The sequence below is a fragment of the Rhinatrema bivittatum genome, chromosome 1 (assembly GCF_901001135.1).
Source record: "Rhinatrema bivittatum chromosome 1, aRhiBiv1.1, whole genome shotgun sequence".
NCBI classification, from domain to species: Eukaryota; Metazoa; Chordata; class Amphibia; order Gymnophiona; family Rhinatrematidae; genus Rhinatrema; species Rhinatrema bivittatum.
In genome coordinates, this window is record NC_042615.1 from 387,460,130 (window position 1) to 387,485,360 (window position 25,231).

Sequence of the window (25,231 nt, forward strand, 5' to 3'; positions counted from 1 at the left end):
TGACTCTCCTACCCCATTCAGGTTTAGCAGGCACTCGGGCACCAGGTCACAGCAGACTTCTAATTCCAAGCCTTATCCAGGAAAGACCTTAGAATACACTTCACAGCAGATGTGGCCCAGGCCCCTATTGCAAACTTACTGCCTTTCAGCAGTTTCCTTCGACAAAAACAAGGCACCTGCTGCCAGTAATGTCTTCCAACCTTCAGGAAGAGAAAAAAAACATGGCTGTTCATGAAAGCATTTCCGGACCCTTAATGATTCACTTCCATCAAATGCAGCAACACTGAGCATCTTCTATTAAACTGAAACAGACAATACCAACCAATCACTACAATGTTTTACTTCTTGTTAAACTTTTTATCTCTCCTCTAACTCTAATCCCAGTTAGAATAACCCCTGTTTTATTGTAACTTTTTCTTCTACGCACTTGTTATACTTTTGTAATGTATACTCTTACGTTTTAGCTATGTACGTTATAATGTATTGCTCACCCCTTGTTTTATGTAAACCGACATGATACGAACTGCCGTGAATGCCGGTATAGAAAAACACAAATAAATAAATAAATAAATAATAGTAAACCTCATTATAACATTCTGGATTAAGTCACTATGTCAACTGAAGATTCTTATCTAGCACCACTTTAAGATACTGAGAGTGGCTCCTTCTTCATTTCCTTTATTTTTTACATCTATCTCAATTGGCTATTCCCTGTGGATAAGAGAAAAGAGCAAAGTAGGATACCAACTACCAAATATGGTGCTGCTCTTTAAAGTTGTCCGAGGAATGTGGCTTGTGCTCTCAGCCTTGCATTGCATTGCCAAACAAATTAGGTCATTTCATCTTCTGAGCTTTTAAGGGTGACTTGGAACTTTTAATTTAGAGCAAGATTGACATTTTTTTGTTGCTGAAAGCCTGAGGGCCATTAATTTTGTCTTGCATTCACTTAAATTATTAAAATTGTACACATCCCTGCTAATGTAGCTTAGATGTTGCCTGCCAGCATGTTCAAACAATAACACTGGATTCATGTTAGGGGTTTTTAAAATTAGATTCCAGCACATAAATCCATATTAGGAAGCACTTATTTTTAGAAACAGCAAGAATGAGGTAGGGTCTTCTCTTTCACTTTAGGCAGATCTTATATTTAAAATAAACATGTAGCGCAGTAAAAAGTGACCTGCAAAAGCCATTTTTACAGCTACATTTTAGACTTTTCTTCATTGTACAGCATATCCAAGCAATGTTCTAAGCAGATCTGCAAGGGGAAAAGAAATGTAAAGGAGTTTTTTGTATACATACATGCACATAAACCTAACCATGTGGATAGATTTGTGTTATGTCATGTTTCATTTCAGGAGTATTTTATTAAATGTATTACTTGATTTTTCTGTCCCCTGAGGTTGACTTCTTTTGTTCCATGCTCTGCCAGTATTTGCTGGCTTTTTATTTTTATATTTTTTTATTTTTTAACTGTGTATGACTGCAGAGAGAGCATAGTACTATGACAGGAAGGCAGAAAGAGATTAGGATAGTCAAAGCATAGCTCAGAGCAGCAGTAGGCAACTCCGGACCTGGAGTGTCACAAACAGGTCTGGTTTTCAGGGCATCCATAATGAATATACATTTATTTGTAACTTTTTTTTTTTTTATATACCGATCTTCTTATACATGAGATATATATGTGTATGTAACACCCCCCTTCTTCATCAGAGGTCTCCTTCCCAGTCCCATATAGTACTCAGCTACTCAACCAGGGTGGGGGAAAAATGCTTCTGGGACCTGTGGAAGGGCGGCAGGAAGCACCAGGATGCCAAACTGGGCAGAAGTTACCTTCAGAATTAATCCAGTGTCCACACAAACTTTTGTGCTTGAAAAGAAAGTTTACTTGAGAAAATAACCAGTTTCAGCAGTACAAAGCAAAGTCCACAGCAGAAATCATAGAAAATCCAAATACAAGAATACAAGGTTCAACATTCCTTCAAAATTACTCTCCACTTAAGCAGATTTTATGCTCTGCCAATCGGAGCACTGTGCTCCTCATTTCACAGTTCTCTATTGATCCCCAGAAGTTACAGAGTCTCACTTGATCGAAAAGGACTCACCACTCAGTAAATGATCCATGAAAATGCTCCCGCTTGCCTCTGGACAGCTGCTCCAGGTCGCTCCAAGGGTTCCCTTCCTCCCAAAGACAATCCAAAGAGCTGGAGAGACAGGACAGGACAACTTCTCCTCATTCTTCCTCCTTTTCTCCCAGCTCCTTATTCTTCAAACTGCTTATCTCTCTTTGTAAACCACTCCGGTCTCTTTACTTCAGAAACTCCCAACCAACTCCCTTTGGTGCCTTGTGAGAGGTTTTTCTATACTCCCATTCTCTTTGGGAAAAGAGCTGCCCCTATCAATCCAGTAAATTACATTCAGCCCTTGAACTTCCTCTGAGCCTCCTGGTGCTAGAAGATTCTCAATAGTAAACCACAGAAGCACTCCAAAACACCTCTGTGATGAAAAAGGAGCCAAACATGCAATCCAGGCCGTGCAAGCATATATACCTCATGCATATTCATTTTGGATATCTAGAAAACCAAACCTGATTGTGGTACTCCAGGACCAGAGTTGCCTACTCCTGACTCAAAGCATGGTGTAGGGAAAAAGGCATTAGGATTCTGCAACATTGGGAAACATTCTGGGGTAAATGCAATCTGTATCTTCTTGATAGATTGGTTTTTTTTACCAGAAGAAGGGAAAGGGGCCATGTGTTGGGGCAGGATGATTAGTTGCCTGGAGAACTGATTAAACTAGGAGGGAGAGGAAGTGGCTATAAAATAAGACTGGTACAGATAAGCCGGTGCAAAGGGAGCAGTTAACTAAGAATTATGTGGCTGGCAAAGGGCAGAAGAAATAGGGCAGAAAAGGTAAGGAGGAGCACAGATATAAACTTGGGGAGAACACAGGCTCATAGAGTTTATCTTTGAAAATTTGGATGGTGTGTACACTGTGCAGGTCCCCAGACCAGGACGAATGCACATCCCTAACTGTTAGTATAAACAAAAAACTTGTGTTGAAATGTCTGTATGCCAATGCCAGAAGTCTAAGAAGTAAGATAGGAGAGTTAGAGTGTTTAGCAGTAAATGATGAGATTGACATAATTGGCATCTCAGAGACCTAATGGAAGGAGGATAACCAATGGGATAGTGCTATATCAGGGTACCGCAATGATAGGGAGGATCAACTTGATGGGGATGTAGCACTTTATGTCCGGGAGGGTATAGAGTCCAAAAGGATAAAGATCATACTACATGCACTAAATGCTCAGTTAGAAATCCCATGTGTGTTGGGTAAAAGTATAGTGATAGGAGTATACTATCATCCACCTGGCCAAAATGATCAGACAGATGATGAAATGCTAAGAGAGATCAGGGAAGCAAACCAATTTGGCAGTGCAATAATAATGGGAAATTTCAATTACCACAATATTGACTGGGTAAATGTAACATCAGGACATGCTAGAAACATAAAATTCCTAGATGGAATAAATGACTGCTTCATGGAGCAATTGGTTCAAGAACCAACATGAGAGGGAGCTATTTTAGATTTAATTCTTAGTGGAACGCAGGATTTGATGAGAGAGATAATGGTGGTGGGGCCACGTGGCAATAGTGACCATAACAAGATCAAATTTGAACTAATGACTGGAAGGGGGACAATATGTAAATCTATAGCTCTAACACTAAATTTTCAAAAGGAAAACTTTGATAAAATGAGAAACATAGTTAGAAAAAACTAAAAGGTGCTGCTGAAAAGGTTAAGTGTACAATAGACGTGGACATTGTTTAAAAATACAATCTTAGAAGCACAGTCCAGATGTATTCCATGCATTAAGAAAGGTGGGAGGAAGGCAAAATGATTACCAGCATGGTTAAAAGGTGAGGTGAAAGAGGCTATTTTAACCAAAAAATATCCTTAAAAAATTGGAAGAAGGATTTATCTGAAGAAAATAGGAAAAAGCATAAGCATTGTCAAGTTAAATGTAAAACATTGATAAAGCAGGCTAAGGGAGAATATGAAATGAAGTTGGCTTCATTTAAAAATATATCCAAAGCAAGAAACCTGTGAGGGAGTTGGTTGGACTGTTAGATGACTGATGGGTTAAAGGGGCTCTTAAGTAAGATAAGGCCATTGCAGAAAGACTAAATGAATTCCTTGCTTCTGTGTTTACTAATGAGGATTTTGGGGAGATACCGGTTTCGGAGATGATTTTCAAGGTGATGATTCAGATGAACTGAACCAAATCACTGTAAACCTAGAAAATGTAGTAGGCCAGATTGACAAACTAAAGAGTAGCAAATCACCAAGTTTCTGAAGGAACTCAAAAACGAAATTTCAGATGTATTCGTTAAAATTTGTAACCTAGCATTAAAATCATCCATTGTACCTGAAGAATGGAGGGTGGACAATGTAACTCCAAAATTTAAAAAGGGCTCCAGGGGTGATCCAGGAAATTATACACCAATGAGCCTGACTTCAGTGCCAGGAAAAATAGTGAAACTATTCTAAAGATCAAAATCATAGAGCATATAGAAAGACATTAATGGAACACAGTCAGCATGGATTTACCCAAGGCAAGTCTTGCCTCACAGATCTGCTTCATTTTTTTAAGGTGAGCTAGTAAATGTAGTGTATTTGGATTTTCAGAAGACGTTTGACAAAGTCCCTCATGATAGGCTTCTAAGGAAACTAAAAAGTCATGAGATAGGAGGTGGTGTCCTTTCGTGGATTACAAATTGGTTAAAAGACAGGAAAAAGAGAGTAGGATTAAATGGTTAATTTTCTCAGTGAAAAAGGGTAAACAGTAGAGTGCCTTGGACCGGTGCTTTTCAGTATATTTATAAATAATCTGGAAAGGAATACGATGAGTGAGGAAATCAAATTTGCAGATGATACAAAATTATTAAAAGTAGTTAAACCACAAGCGGATTGTGATACATTGCAGGAGGGCCTTGCGAGATTGGAAGATTGGGCATCCAAATGGCAGATGAAATTTAATGTGGACAAGTGCAAGGTGATGTATATGGGGAAAAATAATCCATGATGTAGTTACAAGATGTTAGGTTCCATATTAGGAGCTACCACCCAGGAAAAAGATATAGGCACCATAGCACATAATAAATTGAAATCATCGGCTCAGTGTGCTGCAGCAGACAAAAAAAGCAAACAGAATGTTAGGAATTATTAGGAAGGGAATGGCGAATAAAACGGAAAATGTCATAATGCCTCTGTATCGCTCCATGGTGAGACTACACCTTGAATACTGTGTACAATTCTGGTCGCCGCATCTCAAAAAAGATTTAGTTGCAATGGAGAAGGTTCAGAGAAAGGCAACCAAAATGATAAAGGGGATGGAACAGCTCCCCTATGAGAAAAGACTAAAGAGGTTAGGGCTGTTCAGCTGAGAGAAGAGATGGCTGAGGGGGGATATGATTGAGGTCTTTTGAATCATGAGAGGTCTAGAACAGGTAAATGTGAATCGGTTTACTCTTTCGGATAATAGAAGGACTAGGGGGCATTCCATGAAGTTAGCAAGTAGCACATTTAAAACTAATCAGAGAAATTTTTTTTCCCTCAATGCACAATTAAGCTCTGGGATTTGTTATTTATTTATTTATTTATTTTTATATACCGATGTTCCTGTATAGAATACATATCGCACCGGTTTACAGAGAACTGAACTGTCGCCCCAGGAGGCGGATACATGGAACAAGGTTAATATGAACTTAAGTTGATACAAACTTACAGTGAACAAATGGGATGCAATTAAAAACATGAATGCTAACACGATAGGTACAATTAGAACATATTTACAATGACATATTTACAGTGTAATGAGTGTAGGAACAGCTGTGAAGCACCATTCATCGGACCAGAGGATGTGGTTAGTGCAGTTAGTGTGTCAGGGTTTAAAAGACATTTGGATAAGTTCTTGGAGGAGTAGTTCATTAACTGCTATTAGTCAAGATGACTTAGGGTATAGCCACTGCTATTACTGGGATCAGTAGCATGGCATCTACTTAGTGTTTTGGTATTTGCCAGGAATTTGTAGCCTGGATTGGCCACTGTTGGAAACAGGATGCTGGGCTTGATGGACCTTTGGTCTGACTCAGTATGGCAATTTCTTATGTTCTTATGTTGTAAATCCATACACAGAAATCCTAGCAGAATACCTATAACCTCAGTCAAACAAACAGAACACAGACTCTCACCAAATACAGAATAAAGAGATCATAAAATATAAATTGAAACGTGCAGACAAAAACTGAACTGGAAATCACAAGAAGCCAAATTCTGTAAGCAATGCAAACACAATAAAAAAAAATATAAAAAGAATGTCAAATCTGCTGATAAATTCAGCCAATTAAAAACACATATAAAATGTTTAAAATTTTACCAAATACTAATAAAATATTTCAAAACAGCAGATACATCACATCCAATAGTTAAAACTAACAAGGATACAAAAAAAATCTCCCACTCTCCATACCTGGGAACTTTAGATTTCCAGTCCTCCTGAGATTGTCGTAGATTGGAGGAAGGTGCACAGACTTTAACCTGTCTCACACACATAGATACAGGTACTCTCACACATGCATACACACACACTCACACTCCACCGCCACCACCCTCTCATACACCCACATACTACCCCCACCACTCTCTCATAAACACACACCACCTCATCACCCTCTCATAGACCCACATCCCACCCCACCACCTTTTCATGCACACACACCCACACCCCACCCCATCATCCTCTCATGCACACACTCACACACACCCCACCCCACCACCCTCTCATACACACACCCCACCACCCTCTCATACACCCACATACTACCCCCACCACCCTCTCATACACATACACACAAACCACTCCCACCACCCTCTCATACACACACTCCATTCTACCACCCTCATACACACACACCACCACCCCACCATCCTCTCATACATACACAGTACACAAACAGACGCAAACCACCCCCACCACCCTCTTGTATACACACATACACACCCCCACCACCCTCTTGTATACACACATACACACCCCCACTACCCTCTCATACACACACACCACTCCACCACCCTCATACACACACACCACCACCCTACCACCCTCTCATACATACACACACAAACTCATCACCCCCAGTACCCTCTCATACTCGCACACACCCCATCTCGATCCCCATGACTCTGGGCTGCAGCCACCGTGCTTTACCGCTCTCTCTCTGCCATACTGCACTCTGTGCCGGCACTGCCATAGGACCATTCTTGTACATCACAAAGCCGTGCCACCACAGGACACTGGGACCTATCTTGTGCTGGCAGGGAAACCAGCATGTCATAAAGCCGTACCGCTGCAGGACGCCGGGACCTTTCTTTTGCTGGTGGGGAGTGGAAACCCCACTGGCATGTCTGTGCTCCATACTGCCAGAGTTTGCCTGCATGAAGGGTGAGGAAGGTTTCAGGGGACAATTTTGCTGCCTCAAATTCTTGCCACCTGAAGCAACTGCCTCACCCTGCTTCATTATAAAACTGCCTCTACCAGGTGGGATTGGGTCCACCGGCAGCCCCACGGGCCTCCTTCTTCTGCTTCTGATGGGATTGTGTACACCGGAGGCACCACAGGCCTCAGCTTCTTCTGCCACTGTGAGATTGGGTCCACTGGCAGCAACACAGGCCTCATTCCGCCACTGGTGGGATAGGGTCCACTGGCGACAGCACGGGGCTCTCCCTACTCCCAACGCCGCCCCACTGAGTGTGCTGCCCTGTGCAATTGCACGGTTTGCACACCCGGTGGTGCTGGAACTGATACTGTGGGTATTTTTGTACCCAGGTGCATGGGAACAGATGCAAATCACGCACTGGAAAATGAAATCTCCGCATGTACTTTCATTGCACTGACCTAACCCCACCCACTTTTATCCATCTGTCTAGGAGAAGAGGCAATCCTCAAACCATGTTTTTCTTGGGAAAAACGAGATTGCTCACAGAAAATCTGTTTAATATTGTCCCATTAGGAGCACTGGGAAACAACATCCACATAATCCTAAGCAGCTCAGGACGAATAGGGGACAATATACTTGAGCCTCAGCTACACACGGATAATGTAAAGCCTATCACATCTAATCACATGCTGAAAGGTTTGCATGTAAGTATGTGAAGCGAAACAGGTAAAACTGTAGAATTAGAAATAATGCAGCCAGGAATAACTATGATTGTTTAATCACTGAGATGTGGTGGGAACAATCTCCTGACTAGAGAGTAAATACAGAGTCACTGTCCAGAAAAGATCACTTTCATAGGAAAGGTGATACTGTCTGCCTTTGAGGATATTGAAGTAGTCACAGGAAGGTGGAGACTTGATGGGTAAAAGTTAGGAGCAAGAAGAATAAGACTCACGAGGGCAGGGGCAGCCATGAGCTGCCTTGACTAAAACAGCAGTGTAAGATTCTGCAGATCCTTCTTGTGGGCCCCTATGTCACAAGCAGTGTATAGAAGTTAACAGTGCTAACAGGTTTGATGGTAAAGTGGTGGATTCCCCCTTATGGGAGCCCTGAATGGTCTTAAGCAGTGAGTAATCAGCTCCTGGAAGTGGGCAGGAGGTTATCCTGGAGCCAGGGTAGGAATATTCCAGAGTTCTGGGTCATCTATGTGTGAGAAGGGGTTACCTGCCCTTCTTGACAAAAAAGGGGGTACATCCCCCTAGAGCCTCGGCCATTAAGCAGAAGTGATAAAAATCCAGATTTTACTGAGCCTGGGGCTGCTCCAGATTGTGAGGGAAAGAAACTGGAGCTGTGATCCTCTCCCAGGATTACATAAGGGAGCAGCAGGAGTGAGGCTGGGATTTTCTAATGTCCCCAGAGGCCTGAGCGGAAGGAGAGGGCTGCATTACAGGCTGGAAGTTAAAAGGTAAAACCTGTGCTTAACTAAGGCAAAAACTTATCTGGATGAGGAAGCCAAACTGTAACAGAGGGGAATTGTTTTGGGGCTCGGAGGATCCTGATGCTGCACCAGAAGGATTTTTCCTTGAGCTGAGCAGGACATTCTTGTGAGAAGCTGTTTTGCTAACTGATGAAACCAAAGAGAGGACCAGGCTAGATTGTGCCAAAGAGTGAGTAGACAGAAGAAACAAAGTAACCAGAAACCCTGCGATGCTGTAAGAATAACAGTTATTTAAGGAGAGGAGCTATAAGAAGAAGAGTTAAAGATTTTCTGGAACCGTGAGTTTAATTTCTGCATCTACCTGAACTGTCGTCATGTTTGATTCAGAAGATTCTTCAGTAAAATATTTTATGTTTTTGGAGCACAACTCGAGTCTGGAGAGTGGTTTGTTGGTGTGGAGTGGTCTCAGTCTGGTACTGACCCTGCAGGTTACCCTGCCCCCAGCTCACGGCCCCAGAGATTTAATTCTCCACCTTGGAATAATAACTACAATGCTCCCCAAGGCTGGAAAGGTGACCCCATGGGGAATCTTCTAGCTAGACAATTCAGAGTATGTTCTAGGGGTGTAGGTGAGATCTGTTTGAGTGACAGGGTGATTCTTCCCCACAAATGAGATGAAAAAAGCCAGGGGTATAGAACTGCCTCCCAGGAGGCACCGGGTGGAGTTCATTTTTGGAGTTCTTTAGAGAATGGAAGAAGTTGGAAGTTTGGAGCTGGTGATCTCATGGGCACTCAGAAGAGTCCGGAAGAAGTTTGGGGAATTGAAGCATGTGACCAGGCGCTATGCTGTGGGCCCAGAAGGAAAGCAAGAGGCATTGTTCCTGTCTTAGAACTCCAGTGTAGGGACTGGGAAACTTCAACCACCTGAAAAAAGGGGAAGAAACTGTCTTGGGCCATTTCTGTGAATGTTTGAGTAATTTGGGATCTTTCAAGAGAGACTCTGTAACTTGTTACTGGGACCACAAAAGGCCTGAGAAGTAAGGAATGAAGGGTTAACATTTCGAGTAGCACTACAGTGTATAAGCATGAAAATTGGAGAATAAACTGGAAGAGTTTTAGGCTTTCTATTTCTGAATTTGGATGTTTTCCCTCTATTTCTAATGTTTTATTGTGGACGCCATCTTTTTGTACTGGCTGAAACCATGTATTCTTTTAGTGTTTGGAGCATGAACCTTGAATGGACTGTATGTTTTTTTGTATGAGGTAACCTCTGCTCTTTGACCTTGCAGGAGAGACTGCCTTCAATCCACAGGATCCAGAGACAGTATTCCCCCACCCTAGTTCAGTGAATCCAGTGGGACTGAGAAAATGATCCTCTGGTTGAGGGCAGGGGGCTGGGGGGTAACATTGACATCAATTTTTTATCAGTCAATTTATATTCAGAATTTTTCAGAAAGATTCTGGGAAATGTCATCCTTTAGCTAATTAAGTGGATCAAGTTATGAAGCCCCTGCAGAACCACCTGTAAGGGGACACCCAAGTTTGCCTCTTACTTGTGGAATTTCCCTTAACAGTTACGGTCACAGTGCTCTCAACAGACCTGGTGTACCAGTAATGCAGGATCATTTGTCTCACCAAACCTTGCCCCTGTACATGAGGTCGGTGAGTGTGGAAGTGTGTTAGAAGATTTGGTGCTCCCAAGTGGGAGGTACCCTAGCTTGATAAAACTACTGTGCCCATGTGACACAGATTCCAAGGAAACAGAAATCTAGAATCAGGAATCATTATTGGTCAGCCAATGGCTGAAGGAATTGTGAGTGCCACCCCTTGTGGAGGATACTCAGAATGGGCTTTCCCTTCACAGGGACAGAAAAGGAGTGGGTTCCATCGCTGTGAAGAAGTGCCTGAAGGACAAGAGTTCCTATCCAGGGAAGCTGGCTGGGGCTCAAGTTTGGGATGCCCAAGTCTTACTGGGCATCCCAATCTTGGGGTTCAAAGGAGTGAACAAATGAGAGAGTTCCAGAATCAAGAAAAAGTCATGGGGAGGAGAGGTTAAATCGGTGCACCTTGTCTAGTTCTGACATCATCTTGGAGAAGTGTGTGCCAGAAAAAGATTCATCCTTGATGGGAGTTTGCAAGAGGAAGAACTGCCCAACTGAAATTTCATATCTGAAAGAACAGTTGGAAGCTCACTAGTGTTTGGAGAAATGTCTGAGAATAGCAAGAGCTGCACTACCAAACAGGTACAAGGGAAGACTTAGGAAAGAAGGGTGTCTGCTGACTTGTTTGGGAGTGCAGTGGATTACTGTGGAAAAAGGCTGAGAGATATTTTTTTGTGATTTTTTGGACATTTGAATTTCACTGGCTGATGAGCAGAATAGTCCCAGCAAGGAAAAACCCTGTGGGCCTTGAGGAGTTCAATCTTTTCCCCCTTGTATGGGAACCCCAGGAGGTCATGGGGCCTGCTGTAGGCCATGAACCCCTTTGCCCAAACCCAGATTAGGGCAGGGACTATACACCAAAAACATGCTTCAGGCAAACTGGTGCTTAGGCTCATATGTAATAATTTGAATTTGTTGCACTCAGCGGCCCGTGTAGCAAGGCCACAAACTGCTGCAGTCATCTGCTCTCCCGACGCCGGGCCAGGCTCCCCACTCTGCGGTACAGCCATCTGCCGCACTCCTGCAGGCCTGATGCAGCCTGCAGCAGGACGCCATTGACCATGCCTCCCACATCCTCCTAGGCGCGCACATCTCTCTGAGATTTTAAAGGCCCATGGCAGGAGATTCCCCGCAGTGCCCTTTCATGAAATCTGTACAGTCTCCTATAAAGGGCCCTCTCCAACTCACCACAGATGTCTTGACAATAGGTTGACTCCATTGGAGAAGTGTTTTGCATCTGCGGTCCTGTTCCTGGTTCCTTGGCTGTCTGGTTTGTCTTCTGAGTTCTTGTCTTCGAGGTCAGTTTCGCTTTGTCTGCCTTCAGTGTCTCGTCTTTTCCCTGTAGTTCCTTATCCTCTATCCTCCTCTTCATTCCTCCTCCCATCGGAATGGACTTTTAGTTCTGACTTCAGTTGGACTTCTGGCTTGACCTCAGATTGGATCTTGATCCTGCTTGACCTCTGCCTGCCTCTGACTACTGCCTACCTTCTGTTACTGCTCAAACTATGCCTGCCCTGACCACGTCACTGAGTGAATTCCGCCCGCCACTAACCACAGTTTGAATCTATCTCCATTGACTGCCACCTGTCCCAGCTGCTGCTTGTACAGACTCTGCTTCTTCCTTGCTGGCCTGCAACATCTTCAACATGACGGATGTTTACCTCTACAGAAGCCTGCACCTAAGTCCAGCCAGCCCTGGCACCCAAGGGCTCAAGCTAAGGGGAACAAGAGCTGGTAATGGTGAAGCTCCAGTTGGGCCTCTTCCCCAGCCAGCTCTGCGTGAAACGGTGGGGACCTGCAGGGCTCCTTCCTGCGAATTGTGCCAAATCCACCTTGGCCCAGACGTCCACTTCTGCAACAGATTGCCAAGGCCATGGATCCAGCAAATGCCTTGGGCCTTCAGGCCATCTCTGGCCTAGCACAGAAGATCCAGCAGCAGTAAGTTTCTTCAGCTTCTGGCGAGCTCCATGGAGTGACTCGGTGCCCACCTGGATGCAGCATCAGCATCAGCCTCCTCTGCATTGCAGCTCCCCCAGCTGTACCTACTCCTCCCATGATTTGGCTACCAGAGCCACCCCTGTATGCTAGGGACCCAAAACAGTGCTGAGGTTTCTTGAACCAATTGTTTCATGCACTTCTCTCTCCAGCCATCACTTTTTCCCAATGACTCAGTCAAGACTATCTTTGTGGATGGTAAGGACTTAGACTGGGCCTCCCCATAATGGGAGCGAGTGGATCCTCTTCTCCAGGATCTTCAGCAATTTCTCAAGGCCTTCAAGTTCATCTTTGACAAACCCGGCCTGGCTGACTATGGTGGGTTTGGTCCTTCTGCAACTGTGCCAGGGTTCCCAAACTCTGATGGGCTATGCTATAGAATTTCAGACCATGGCTATGGAGCTAAACTGGGGAGAGGACAGCCTCTGTAGAATATTCATGGTGGGGCTGACTTCGCATGTCAAGGATGAATTGGCCGCCCATGACCTCCCAGAATCTCTGGATGGTCTTATTGATTTAGCAGGGAGAATCAACCATCGCCTCTAGCAATGGGCTTGAGTGCTCCACCTGCCACATAGACACATTGCACTGGCTCCTTGATTTCAGCACCCCTTCTCTCCCATTCCTGTGGCAGGCCCAGCCCAAGCACACCTGGAAGAACCAATTCAACTAAGCCAGGGGTGCCTCACCCCTGAAGAAAGGCTATGTTGACTTCAGCTGGGGCTATGCTTCTACTTTGCTGGGATCGAGCACCAGGCCACCGAGGGCAGGAAACTAATCAGCCTAGGATCTAGTGGGGAGGTGACCCTAGGCTTCACAACTCCTACTCCTCAACTTATAGTCCCAGTGACTATTGCTATGAATAACCAAGAATTTCCTACCTGGGCCCTGGTACTCTGGTGCCGGGGGGGGGGGATTTCATAATGAAAGCCATTGTCAACCACTTGCAGCTTCCCACAGTTGCCAGAAAGACACCCCTATTCCTCTCCTCAATTCACGGGGATCCTTTCCCCGGCCGAATCACCATAGCTACAGCACTCTTGTGCCTATGCACTGGCTTGCTACACTTGGCGAGCATAGTCCTTCATATCATCGACAAGGTGGTACATCCCATTGTGCTGGACTTACCCTGGTTGTAACACCATTCTCCACACTTTGACTGGGGTTCGATATAGCCGACCAGTTGGGGCTCCCATTGCCACAACTTGTGCCTGCAACGAGTTGAACCACCACCTCACTTGCCCTTGGCAACATCTCTGGTAGGGCTGCCTCCACAGTACACCAATTACATTGATGTGTTCTCCAAGAAGGAGGTGGAGGTGGAGACTTTGCCTTCCCATACAGTGTACCATTGTGCCATCGATCTGCTTCCTAATACCGAACTGCCTCATGGGAGAGTATACCCTTTATCCACCACAGAGACAAAAGCAATGTCAGAGTATATCAAAGAAAACTTTGACGAGGGTTTCATCAGGCCCTCCACATTTTCTGCCAGGGCAGATTTCATCTTTGTCTCCAAAAAGGATGGCTCATTATATCCTTGCATTGATTATAGGGGGTTGAATGCAAAAATGAATGTACATAAGATAGATTTGCATGCACTGTCTCCTTTGTATGCAAATCTATCTCATGCATATTCACTGTAGATATCCTGAAAACCAGGCTTCTTTGTGACTCTCAAGAACTGGAGTTAGCCATCTCTGACATAAAACATGATTTGTGCACAAATACAGGTGAATTTACAAAGGCGTTGCGCATGTAAATGCAGCATACTATTGTAGCAATTTTCAAAAGCCATTCATCTATGTTCAGTGCAGGTAAAACCTATTGACAATTCAATGAAACATATTGTAGCCATTTTCAAAAGCCCACCTACACAGTTTAAGTGTATAAATGTTTTTTGAAAATGAGGCCCTAAAAGTTTCATGCACAGAGAAACGTGAAGCTTCTGCTTCAGGGTTTTAGCCGAAAAAATGCAGAAGTCATACTCAATCCTCACGTAGTCTCACAATATTTTACAAAGCTGGGCATGTATTCTCTGATAACTTGGGAGACTGGACCTCCAAGACCCAAGGCATAGAGGTAAAAACCTCTTCTCTGGGTGTGTTTGTATTTTTTTTTTTAATTCTTTATTTATAAATTTTCTAATAAATCACATATAAAATGATTTACAGAAACACCAAAAAAAGCATGGTTTGATAACTAAGAAGTATTTTCATCAAAAGTTATATTAATTATTTCTTAATAGTCACTCTAAACCAGAGCTTTCCAAACTTTTCATGTTGGTGACACACGTTTTAGACAAACATAATTTCGGGACACAGTAATTAGTCTACAAGCAAACCGGAGGTTAAAGGTTAAATGAACGAAATGTATTTCGACAATTTATGTATGTTTCCTTAAATATATACATAATAAAATGTTTCACGACACAACATATCTTATGAAAACCTTTCGTTTATATTAAAAATATATAATATTCCAAGATTAATGTTATTGTTATAATTTATGAGTAACAATAATAAAACAAAGTTTTTGTGTTATTCAATTTACCTCTTTAATGAGATATATGAGCTTGATGGGATGAACACAGCTTTTGAATATTTGGTGTTAATAAAAAAGTCCAAAGGGTCTTCTGCATAATTTTAAAAAGCTGGCCAGTTTCACACTATGGGGCGGATTTTAAGAGCCCTGCTCGCGTAAATCCGCCCGGATTTACGCGAGCAGGGCCCTGCGCACCGGTAAGCCTATTTTACATAGGCCTACCGGCGCGCGCAGACCCCGGGACTCGCGTACGTCCCGGGGTTTTTGGAGGGGGGCGTGTCGGGGGCGTGTCGGGGGGCGGGCCCGGTCGTCGCGGCGTTTCGGGGGCGTGTCGGCAGCGTTTTGGGGGCGGGTACGGGGGCGTGGCTACGGCCCGGGGCGGTCCGGGGGCGTGGCCGCGCCCTCCGTACCCGCCCCCAGGTCGCGGCCCGGCGCGCAGCAGGCCCGCTGGCGCGCGGGGATTTACGTCTCCCTCCGGGAGGCGTAAATCCCCCGACAAAGGTAAGGGGGGGTGTAGACAGGGCCGGGTGGGTGGGTTAGGTAGGGGAAGGGAGGGTAAGGTGAGGGGAGGGCAAAGGAAAGTTCCCTCCGAGGCCGCTCCGATTTCGGAGCGGCCTTGGAGGGAACGGGGGGAGGCAGCGCGGCTCGGCGCGCACAGGCTATACAAAATCGATAGCCTTGCGTGCGCCGATCCAGGATTTTAGTGGATACGCGCGGCTCCGCGCGTATCTACTAAAATCCAGCGTACTTTTGCTTGAGTCTGATGCGCAAGCAAAAGTAGGCTGATCGCGCTTCTTTTAAAATCTACCCCTATATAATTATTTGATAGCCTCATTCAACTAATTCTATATGGCTATGAGAGTGAAATCTGGAATTTATAGGAAGGGACAGAATGTCAATATAAATCCTGCACCTCCAGTTCTGTAACTCTGTGCATCCACTGAAATTCCCCCAAACAATGGAGCTTGGATTTTTCCCTTACAGCTCATCATACTAAAAGATATTTTCAAATGCTGGTGTCACCTCACAGTAACAGCAGCACAAACACCTTCCACTGCCAGGCACATTGTGAACTAAAATAAAACCTCGCAAAAAAGACACTCAAAATCTATACTGCAATCCCATTGTAACATAACAGTAATAACACCAAGGACTCAAACAACAATAACCCTACCTGTGAAAAAGCATGGGTAACTATTACACTGGGTCCTAGAATACCAATACACCACCTACTGAGGAAACAAAACAAACCCGATTGCTATAGATCCCTATGCTAGCAGAATCTCTCATCATGGTCACACACATAGAGCAGAGACAGACCCTCACCAAATACAGAATACAAAATAAAGGCGCACAAATTAGACAAAAACTGAACTGGAAACTCCAAGAAGCCAGACTCTGTGTATTAACAATGGAAAAACAAAACCACCATTCCTCATAAAACAAACAAAATCAAAAAACATAAAGCATCAGTTATAATAGTAAAACCATACTAATAAAAGAATATTTTAAAACTACTGATAAATAGAATTTCTATTAATTAAAATCATATACATTTTTTACAATTTCCCAGAGGTTATCCTCTCTCACACAGACTCACATGTCCATTCTCTCTCACACATACACTGTCACATACATACACATTCATGCTCTTATACCCACCATAACCTCTCGCTCTCACAGACACTGACACACTCTCAGGCTCTAAGACACTCTCTCCCCCTCCACACACACCCCACAAACAAACTCTTACTCCCCTTGATTTTCTCATACACACTCTCTCTGGCTCCCTCACATACACACAAACACACACACCCAGGCAAGTTCCCAATCATTCTCACACAAACACACATACCCAGGCAAGCTCCCAGTCATTCTCACACACTAAAACTGACCCCCAGGCAGGCTCCCATTCATTTTCACACCACTCCCTCACCATCCCCCAGGCAGGCACCCATCCATTCACACACATACACCCCCAGGCAGGCACCCATTCATACACATGCACACACTAAAGGCAGACCCCCTCTCTTTCTTTTGCCAGCAACCTCGGAGCCTCTCTCATTCCTCTGCTGCCACTGATACCACATGGCTATTGGGGAGGCGCTGATTGCTGCTATTGGCACTGAAGCCCATTCTGCTGCCTCCTCTGTGCAGGCCCTGTGGGTTTCCAGTTCCTCCATGTTGATCTCGTACATTGTGAGATCCGCATAGAGAAAATGCTACTCTTGACATTAACAAAGATTACATGTGCCAATCAGTAAAAAGTAATTTATTTCTTTTTTTTTTTTTACCTTTGCTGTCTGATCTTAGTTTTCTAATCGGTTGGTCCCAGGCTTTTTTGTTCCACCTCCCCTTTCTTATTTTTTTGCCAATTCATTTCATATTGTCTTTTTTTCTATTTCTTTTCTCTCCATCTATCTTCTTCCCTCAAACATACAGTCAGGTTCTCATTCTCACATGCTTTCTCTCTCTCACACACACACAGGTTCTCACTCTCACATGCTCTCTCTCTCTCATACAATCATTCATACACAGTCTCTCTCTTGCACATGCTGTCTGAATCTCACACACCCAGGCTCTCTCTGTCACATGCTGTCTCTCTCACACACACACACAGGCTCTCACATGCTGTCTCTGCAAACATTGAGATCCTCACTCCCACACCCAATCTCTCAACTCACACAGGCACCCAATCTCTCAACTCATCTCATACACGCACACAATCTCTCAATTCAGCTCATACAGGCACCCAATCTCTCAACTCAGCTCAGCTCATACAGGCACCCAATCTCTCAACTCAGCTCATACACGCACTCTACGGGCCCTCAGCCTCTCTCTTACCTCTGGGCCTCCTCTTCATGGGTCGCTGCAGGATCGGCTCTGCAGCGGCCCTGATCTTCTCGGGCCAATCGAGGCGACTCTGATCTTCTCGGGCCGATCCGATCCGCGGTGGGGGCCCTGCTACCGGGCCTCTTCTCACCCGCTGCAACAACGCGGCTCCTCTTCTGCACGCGGCTGCTTCATCTCCTTCCTGCCCGTGTGGCTCCGGCAACATTTTTCTTCCGGGGCCGCGTGGGCAGGAAGGAGGCGGAGCACCTGCACGTTTAGACGTGCCCTTTTTCTTCGGGCCGTGGTGACGTGAACTCACCACGGCCTTACCGATCTTCCGGCTGTGTGTCTGCGGCACACAGCACAACGATTCTTCGCTGCTCAGCCGCCAGTGGGATGAGCTCCACCGGCGGCCGCATTGGCTCCCACTTGCCGGTGTGTCACGTGCACCGGGCTTGCACGACACACCGGCACACCTCAGGCGACACACCAAAGTGTCGCGACACACACTTTGGAAAGCTCTGCTCTAAACCATTATCATTTCAAAACAATCTTGAGAGAAATGCGGGATATCGGAAAATTTAGGGAGAATATTACATTAAAGATACTAAAACAATAGGGCTAATACAGAAACCTGCATACTCATTACTTATTTTTAGACACAGGGGATGAGGTTGTTACTTTCCATTGTTCCAGAAAATTTTTCAGATGATCAGGTATAAAGAAAATAAAGACTTCATCTTGCTTTGTAATTAGACATTTACAAGGAAATCTCCTTCTGCTCCATCAACACCCATCGCTACCTGAGCTTCCAGATCTTTAATGCGGGTATCATATATTCCCTCTCCAGAGCTGGAAGTGATGATCTCTACGGAAGCTTCTCCAAAAATCCCATTTCCACTCCTCTGTGCCGGTGGCAGTCCTGTATTAGGACTGAGGGAGGCCTCCTCTGCCGACACAGCCAGTCCTCCCTGACTGGCTGGCACATCAGGCTCCTCGGTATCTGCCTTGTTAGATGCAGGCGAGATCATGAAGCGGCTAATCTCTAATTGTATAGGAGAAGGTAGTGGAAGAGAGGGAAACACCCTCACCTTCCCTTTCCTCTTCAGAGGCATAACTAAACAATCCAACTATAACCAGAAAATATTTGCCGCTTCCTCTAACTATATTGCCAAAGATATCCCGCAAGTTGACCCGTAGGAAAAGTCAGGTAAGAAGAAGGAAAATCTTTACCTTTAGCAATCCATCATTTCAGAATGGTCCCAGGCGAATCCAGGCAGAATCCAGGCAAAGCCAGGCTAAGCCTGACATGCCGCGCGCCCCTTGGGCACGCGCGGCTTGGGCGGCACGCCTGCGTCTGCTGCGTGCCGCACACAGCCCGATTTTGTAGGGCTTTCTGTTTCCTCTCTCCGGGTCCGCTCCTTGACGTCACCAGTCTCAGCTGTCTGTTCACCGTCGGGTTCAGCAGACAGCCGCACGCCCCGGATTCTTTCAGCTGGGGGTAATAAGTTGGTCTCTCCTTTCTTTTCCTTGCTCTCTCGAGGTTGGAATCGCACACAGCCCGATTTTATAGGGCTTCCTGTTTCCTCTCTCTGTTTGTATTTATTTAAATGTAGGTGTAGAATAAGAGAGGTGGACATATTGACTGGGTGTTCCAAAAATAAATTGGACAATTTTTTAATCAAAATTTTATCTATGGGAACAATAATATCACTAGATGATATGGAAAAGTGCTAATCCAGCAATTCAGAATGAATCACCATATTTAGGATTGGGTAGAATTTATTTTCCTTGCAGCAGATTTGGCTACAGATGCACAGGGGTGTTTCACCTTCTCCTGAATTATCAAGTAGAAAGAGTTGTCAGGCAATCAGAAAAAGTGTGGGTTTCGTGGATTTCTGGTCTTCTTTTAACCTAACCAGCAATTTTGTGACAGTGTGGTCAGAACAATCATGAGCAAAAATATAGGTACTGCAATTTGCCATGGGAAATGTTGCTGTTAAAACACATTTTTCTCATAAAATATCTATTGCATTTCTAATAAAGGAAGAGCAAACCAGTGCTTGACATAGCTCAGATAAAAGCCCTCACTTTTCTAAGAAAGTTAAGTTGCTCTCTTAAAGTCAAGTTCAGCCAATCTAATGTAATCTGAATCCTTATTGCTCACACATAGAGAATTCCAGTCACTTCCTGTCAAGCTGGACTTTGATGTTCCAACCATGCTGTACCTGCTTGGTCTTCCTGCTGTTTTATATGTAATGTTGGTGAGAGACTGACGTGCAGATTATTACTGATACCACACTACCCTTGATATGGTTTTGGTGCTGAACTGTGACCTACATTATCCTTACTATTTTACCTGGCTTTGCAATGATAGATAAGTGATTCTTCACATATCTGATATCTTTAATAATTCAAATCTTTAATAAAATTCAAGGTCCAGCCCAGTGCTTGATAGGGATGTGCATTCAGAAGAAATGCAATAGGAAATAATAAAATTGGGTTGTTTTCAAAATGAAATGATTTAAATTCCAAGGAAAATTCATTGGCATTGGGTGTTGGGCCTGGGCCAAGTCAGAGGTCACGGTGTCCAACCTAGGCCCAGGCACTGTGACCAGGCCTGTGACCAGGCCTCCAAGCCTGGGCTTTGCGTAAGGCCTGGGCTGTGAGTGTGCAGTAACCTACTGCAGCCTAGGTCTACACAAGGGTGAGGCTTTGACTTGGGCCTAGGTGTCGGGACCAGGCCTTGAAGTCTGGGCTTTGCATAGGGCCTAGACCTAGGTCTACGCAAGGCCGAAGCATCAGCCTGAGCCTAGGTCTTGTTGGCGGATCTCCTCCGGACCAGGTAAATGAAGGCCATGGATAATCTTGGCCCTGGCATTTTTTCAGGTGGGAGGAATGGGTGGTGAGGACAGGATGCTTTGGGAAGCCTTGTTTCTTTTACTTTTTTAATGCATCTTTTGTTTTCATTTTTTTTAAATGAAATAAACAAAATAAAATTCATGAACACCACCCCCAAAACAAAACAAAAAAAATGAAATGAAATTTTTACCTCTGTACATCCCTAGTGCTTGATACATTTGACCCACTGTGCTGAAAGCCACAAAGTGAGTTATTAATGCTTGCTCTCCTTTTAGTGAAATGTATTCACCTTCAGCTATTCTCAGAAAATTGTATTTTACTAGATCTATAGATCTATTTTTTTTTTATTTAATTCAAGTAACATATTTTTTCTTGCAGGGAATCCGATTTGATCCTGAAATTCCCCAAACGCTCCGGCTAGAATTTGCTAAAGCAAACACGAAGATGGCCAAGAGCAAGCTTGTGGGAACCCCGAACCCTAGTGCCCCTCAGCTGAGCCCCGTACCTCAATTCATTACTAGGGAGCAGTGTAAGTTCTCTTTTTGTATTTCTTTTTGTTTTCGATGGCTTTATTACAAGAAATGGCAAGATAATAGTAGCTTGAAAATGTTTTGTGTTTTGTAATGGTTGCAAGTTCAAAGCAACAGTCTTGTCTAAGAAGAAATTAAAAAGAAAAAATCTCTAACAAATGTTGAGAATACCACGGAAAGATCCAGAATGAATTCTGTTACCTACTATGCATAACAGATTTACACCATTTCTCCTGTTACAATTTACTGATGATTGTGAATTCTTCCAGTCATACCTGTGCTTCTGCTCTGCCTAGTTTCCTCCCCCTATAACTCTGTGGGAGGGAAGAGGAAGAGGAATTACTTGTGAGAATGATCATATTTATCTGCATTCCAAGTTATTCTTTTAAAAGCTCAAAAGTTTATTTTAAAAAAATGAGCTTATGATGTTGATTTGGAGTTGTGATGTGCTGTGCTTTCATCCGTTAGTCAATGTGGTATATATAATGTTTATATAAAATAATCTAACAAGGGGCTCCTAAGAGTCCCCAGCAGCATATCGCTGGCTTGGGGAGAGTTTTTTTTCTTTGTACTAGTGAAGGTGTGTTGCAAGCTTAAATTCAAAGGAATGCAAATGGATTGAGGGTGCTGTTTAAAATTAGGTCTTTTGGAACTCTGATAGTAGGCAACTGAGCCATTAAATCTTACGCTTCCATATATAGTAGTGTTGGCATGGTTCTACCTCAGCTAAGAATGGAGATGTTCCCTAGAGGCCAAATAAATTGAGTCATTCAGAGCAAGTGTATCCAACATAACTGGCACTTGGTGATTCATGCCAGTGCTGTGCCATCAAAAAGCAAAACTGCATAGCAAAGAGTTTGTTATACACCCTCCTGATGTAAAGATATGTCTGTTTTGTTCATGCACAAGTCAGAGACAAGCAATCTAAGTCCAAGCTTTTATATGGAATACAGTTAACACTTGTGGATTACGTGACGACTTTGATTTAAAACCTTTTCTCTTATTAAGAGATGAACATTTTTCCATAATTGATCAATCGATCTGATGTCAATTCTGCGCTGTTGCATATAATATGTACTGATGGAAAAACAATCTGATTTTTTTTTTATTGATATTGCTTTCTCTCTATCTCTTTCTATGAAGCCTGCATTGCAGATTATGGAAATGGGCCATCAACGTGTCATATTTTTCTAGTAGTAAAGGTCCATTTGCATGATGTGCAAGTCAAGTTTGAGGCATTTTGTTTGCAGTAAAATGCCCATAAAATCACAGACTTTATTGAAAAGAAACTTAATAAAGCCTCCTTATAGTTAAGTTTTGCAGAAAATCACATCTGTGCAATTTTTCCACAAAATTTAACTGTGCAAATATAGCTAATGAGCTGATTTACATTATTCTTCAGCTCAGAATTTTGAATGTATTTATTTATTTAGAATTATTTGTTAAGCGCACATAAGATCGTGATTTGCAGCTTATTTATTTATTTATTTATTTATTTATTTATTTATTAGTTTTTATATACCGGGGTTCCTGTATAATATACATATCACCCCGGTTTACAAGGAAATAAAACTAACGCTTGAATACATACATAAAACTTGAACATAAAACATACATAACGCTTGAATACATACATAAAATAGATATTTAAAAAAAACACTATACACAATACATTTGATGTGAAATACATTAGATTTGCATATGTAAAATAATGCATGAAAAACAAGCAACTAGCATGCGTTCAAAGTCTGAAACGCAGTTGTGCATGCTATTTGCCTCTTTTTCAGGCCGATTTAATAAAAGGTGCGGGAGAGCCGGCGCTCCAAGTTGAGCGCCAGCTCTCCCAACACGTGCCCAGGCACCTCTCCTGGGCACACAATTCTGTATTTAAATTAGGCCGGGCGCAAATTAGAGGAAGAGTCAGCTGTCAGCGGGTCTGACAACCGATGCTTAATTTTACCGGCATCAGTTTTCGAACCCGCTGACAGCCACAGGTTCGGAAAATGGACGCTGGGCAGATTTTTTTTAATTTTTTACATTTTTTATTTTTGTTGCCTCTGACTTACTATCGCTGTGATATTAAGTTGGAGGATGTACATAAAAGCAGTTTTTTCTGCTTTTCTGTACACTTTTCCCGGTGCTTTCAAAGTTAACGCCTGCCCTTGGGCAGGTGTTAATTTCTGATAGTAAAATGTGTGGCTTGGCTGCAAATTTTACTTTCAGTATTCAGTGTGAATAACCTATAGGCTCATCAACATGCATTTGCATGTGATAAGCGCTATTAGTTTCGGGGGTGGGGTTGTCCCCTGCATCGCATGTTGCCTTTGTTACTATCTATTTTGCGGTGCATTAGTGGGACAGTAGACATCCCAAAACATATGACAGGCCACGTGAGATGGGGGCCAGCAAATGTGTATCTTAGTTTGCTTGCAGCATGTCAAGATGCTGCTATTTATATGAATTTTATCTGGCTGGGAATGCAGTGTTCATTTGTTCCTCAGTTAAAGCAGAATTCAGCGAGTATAGTTCACTTTCAGTATATTAACTTTTACAGGAAGCTGGAGTCCATCAGTGTGCCACAAAATGTTGGCTTCTTGGGCCTGAAATCACTGACAGGTCGATACTGTAAGACCGCGGGAGAGCGGACGAACGCCCGCTCTCCTGGCGCACGCACCGGCCCTTCGCCGGTGCGGGCGATTCAGTATTTAAATGAGGTGACACGGGAAAAACGGGGAAAAGGAGGCGCTAGGGACACTAGCGCGTCCCTAGCGCCTCCTTTTGGCCCGGAGCGGCGGCTGTCAGCGGGTTTGACAGCCGACGCTCAATTTTGCCGGCGTTGGTTCTCGAGCCCGCTGACAGCCACGGGCTCGGAAACCGGACGCCGGCAAAATTGAGCTTCCGGTTTTCGGCCCGACAGCCGCGGGCCGAATTCAAATTTTTTTTTTTTTACTTTTTTTTACTTTTGGGGACCTCCGACTTAATATCGCTATGATATTAAGTCGGAGGGTGCACAGAAAAGCAGTTTTTACTGCTTTTCTGTGCACTTTCCTGGCGCCGGAAGAAATTAGCGCCGACCTTTGGGTCGGCGCTAATTTCTTAGAGTAAAATGTGCGGCTTGGCTGCACGTTTTACTTACTGGATCCCGCGCGCATACCTAATAGGGCCATCAACATGCATTTGCATGTTGAGGGCGCTATTAGGTGCCGCGGGTGGGCCGCGTGTTTTCCTCCCCTTACTGAATAAGGGGTAAGGGAAAACACGCGTCCAGAGCAGGCTGACAGTGCGCTCCGACGGAGCACACTTTACTGTATCGACCTGTGAATGAGGGAGATGGACTTGTGTTTGAGGTGAGTTTTTTCCAGCTTAATTTTTTTTCCCAGGCTCTAAATTTGAGTGTAATCCGATTTCGCTTCAGAAGTTTTTGTTTAATAACAGTAAGAACTTCTGTTTCCTGATAGGATGTGAAGCTCCTGCTTTGTGAAAAGGTGATATTTCTGAATTTTCATTTTCCTCCTCAGAATCCTTTATTTTTCAGATATTTATAGGATTCTTTGGTGGATAATTCTTCATACATAAGAACATAAGAACATAAGAAAATGCCATACTGGGTCAGACCAAGGGTCCATCAAGCCCAGCGTCCTGTTTCCAACAGTGGCCAATCCAGGCCATAACAACCTGGCAAGTACCCAAAAACTAAATCTATTCCATGTAACCATTGCTAATGGCAGTGGCTATTCTCTAAGTGAACTTAATAGCAGGTAATGGACTTCTCCTCCAAGAACTTATCCAATCCTTTTTTAAACACAGCTATACTAATTGCACGAACCACATTCTCTGGCAACAAATTCCAGAGTTTAATTGTGCGTT

At 43.8% G+C, this 25,231-nt stretch overlaps 1 protein-coding gene across 8 annotated transcripts in view; it reads left to right on the forward strand.

Annotated features, from left to right (window-relative positions):
* RBPMS (RNA binding protein, mRNA processing factor) overlaps positions 1-25,231 on the forward strand; it is a 589,352-nt gene that overhangs the window by 338,887 nt on the left and 225,234 nt on the right. For all 8 annotated transcript variants that reach the window (XR_003856672.1, XR_003856668.1, XM_029601505.1 and 5 more), the window contains exon 5: positions 21,213-21,363. Coding sequence is in view for 6 of the 8 variants with exons in the window: in XM_029601505.1 (XP_029457365.1) it covers positions 21,213-21,363 (151 nt within the window). In the remaining 2 variants the exon portion in view is untranslated. The remainder of the gene's footprint in view (positions 1-21,212; positions 21,364-25,231) is intronic.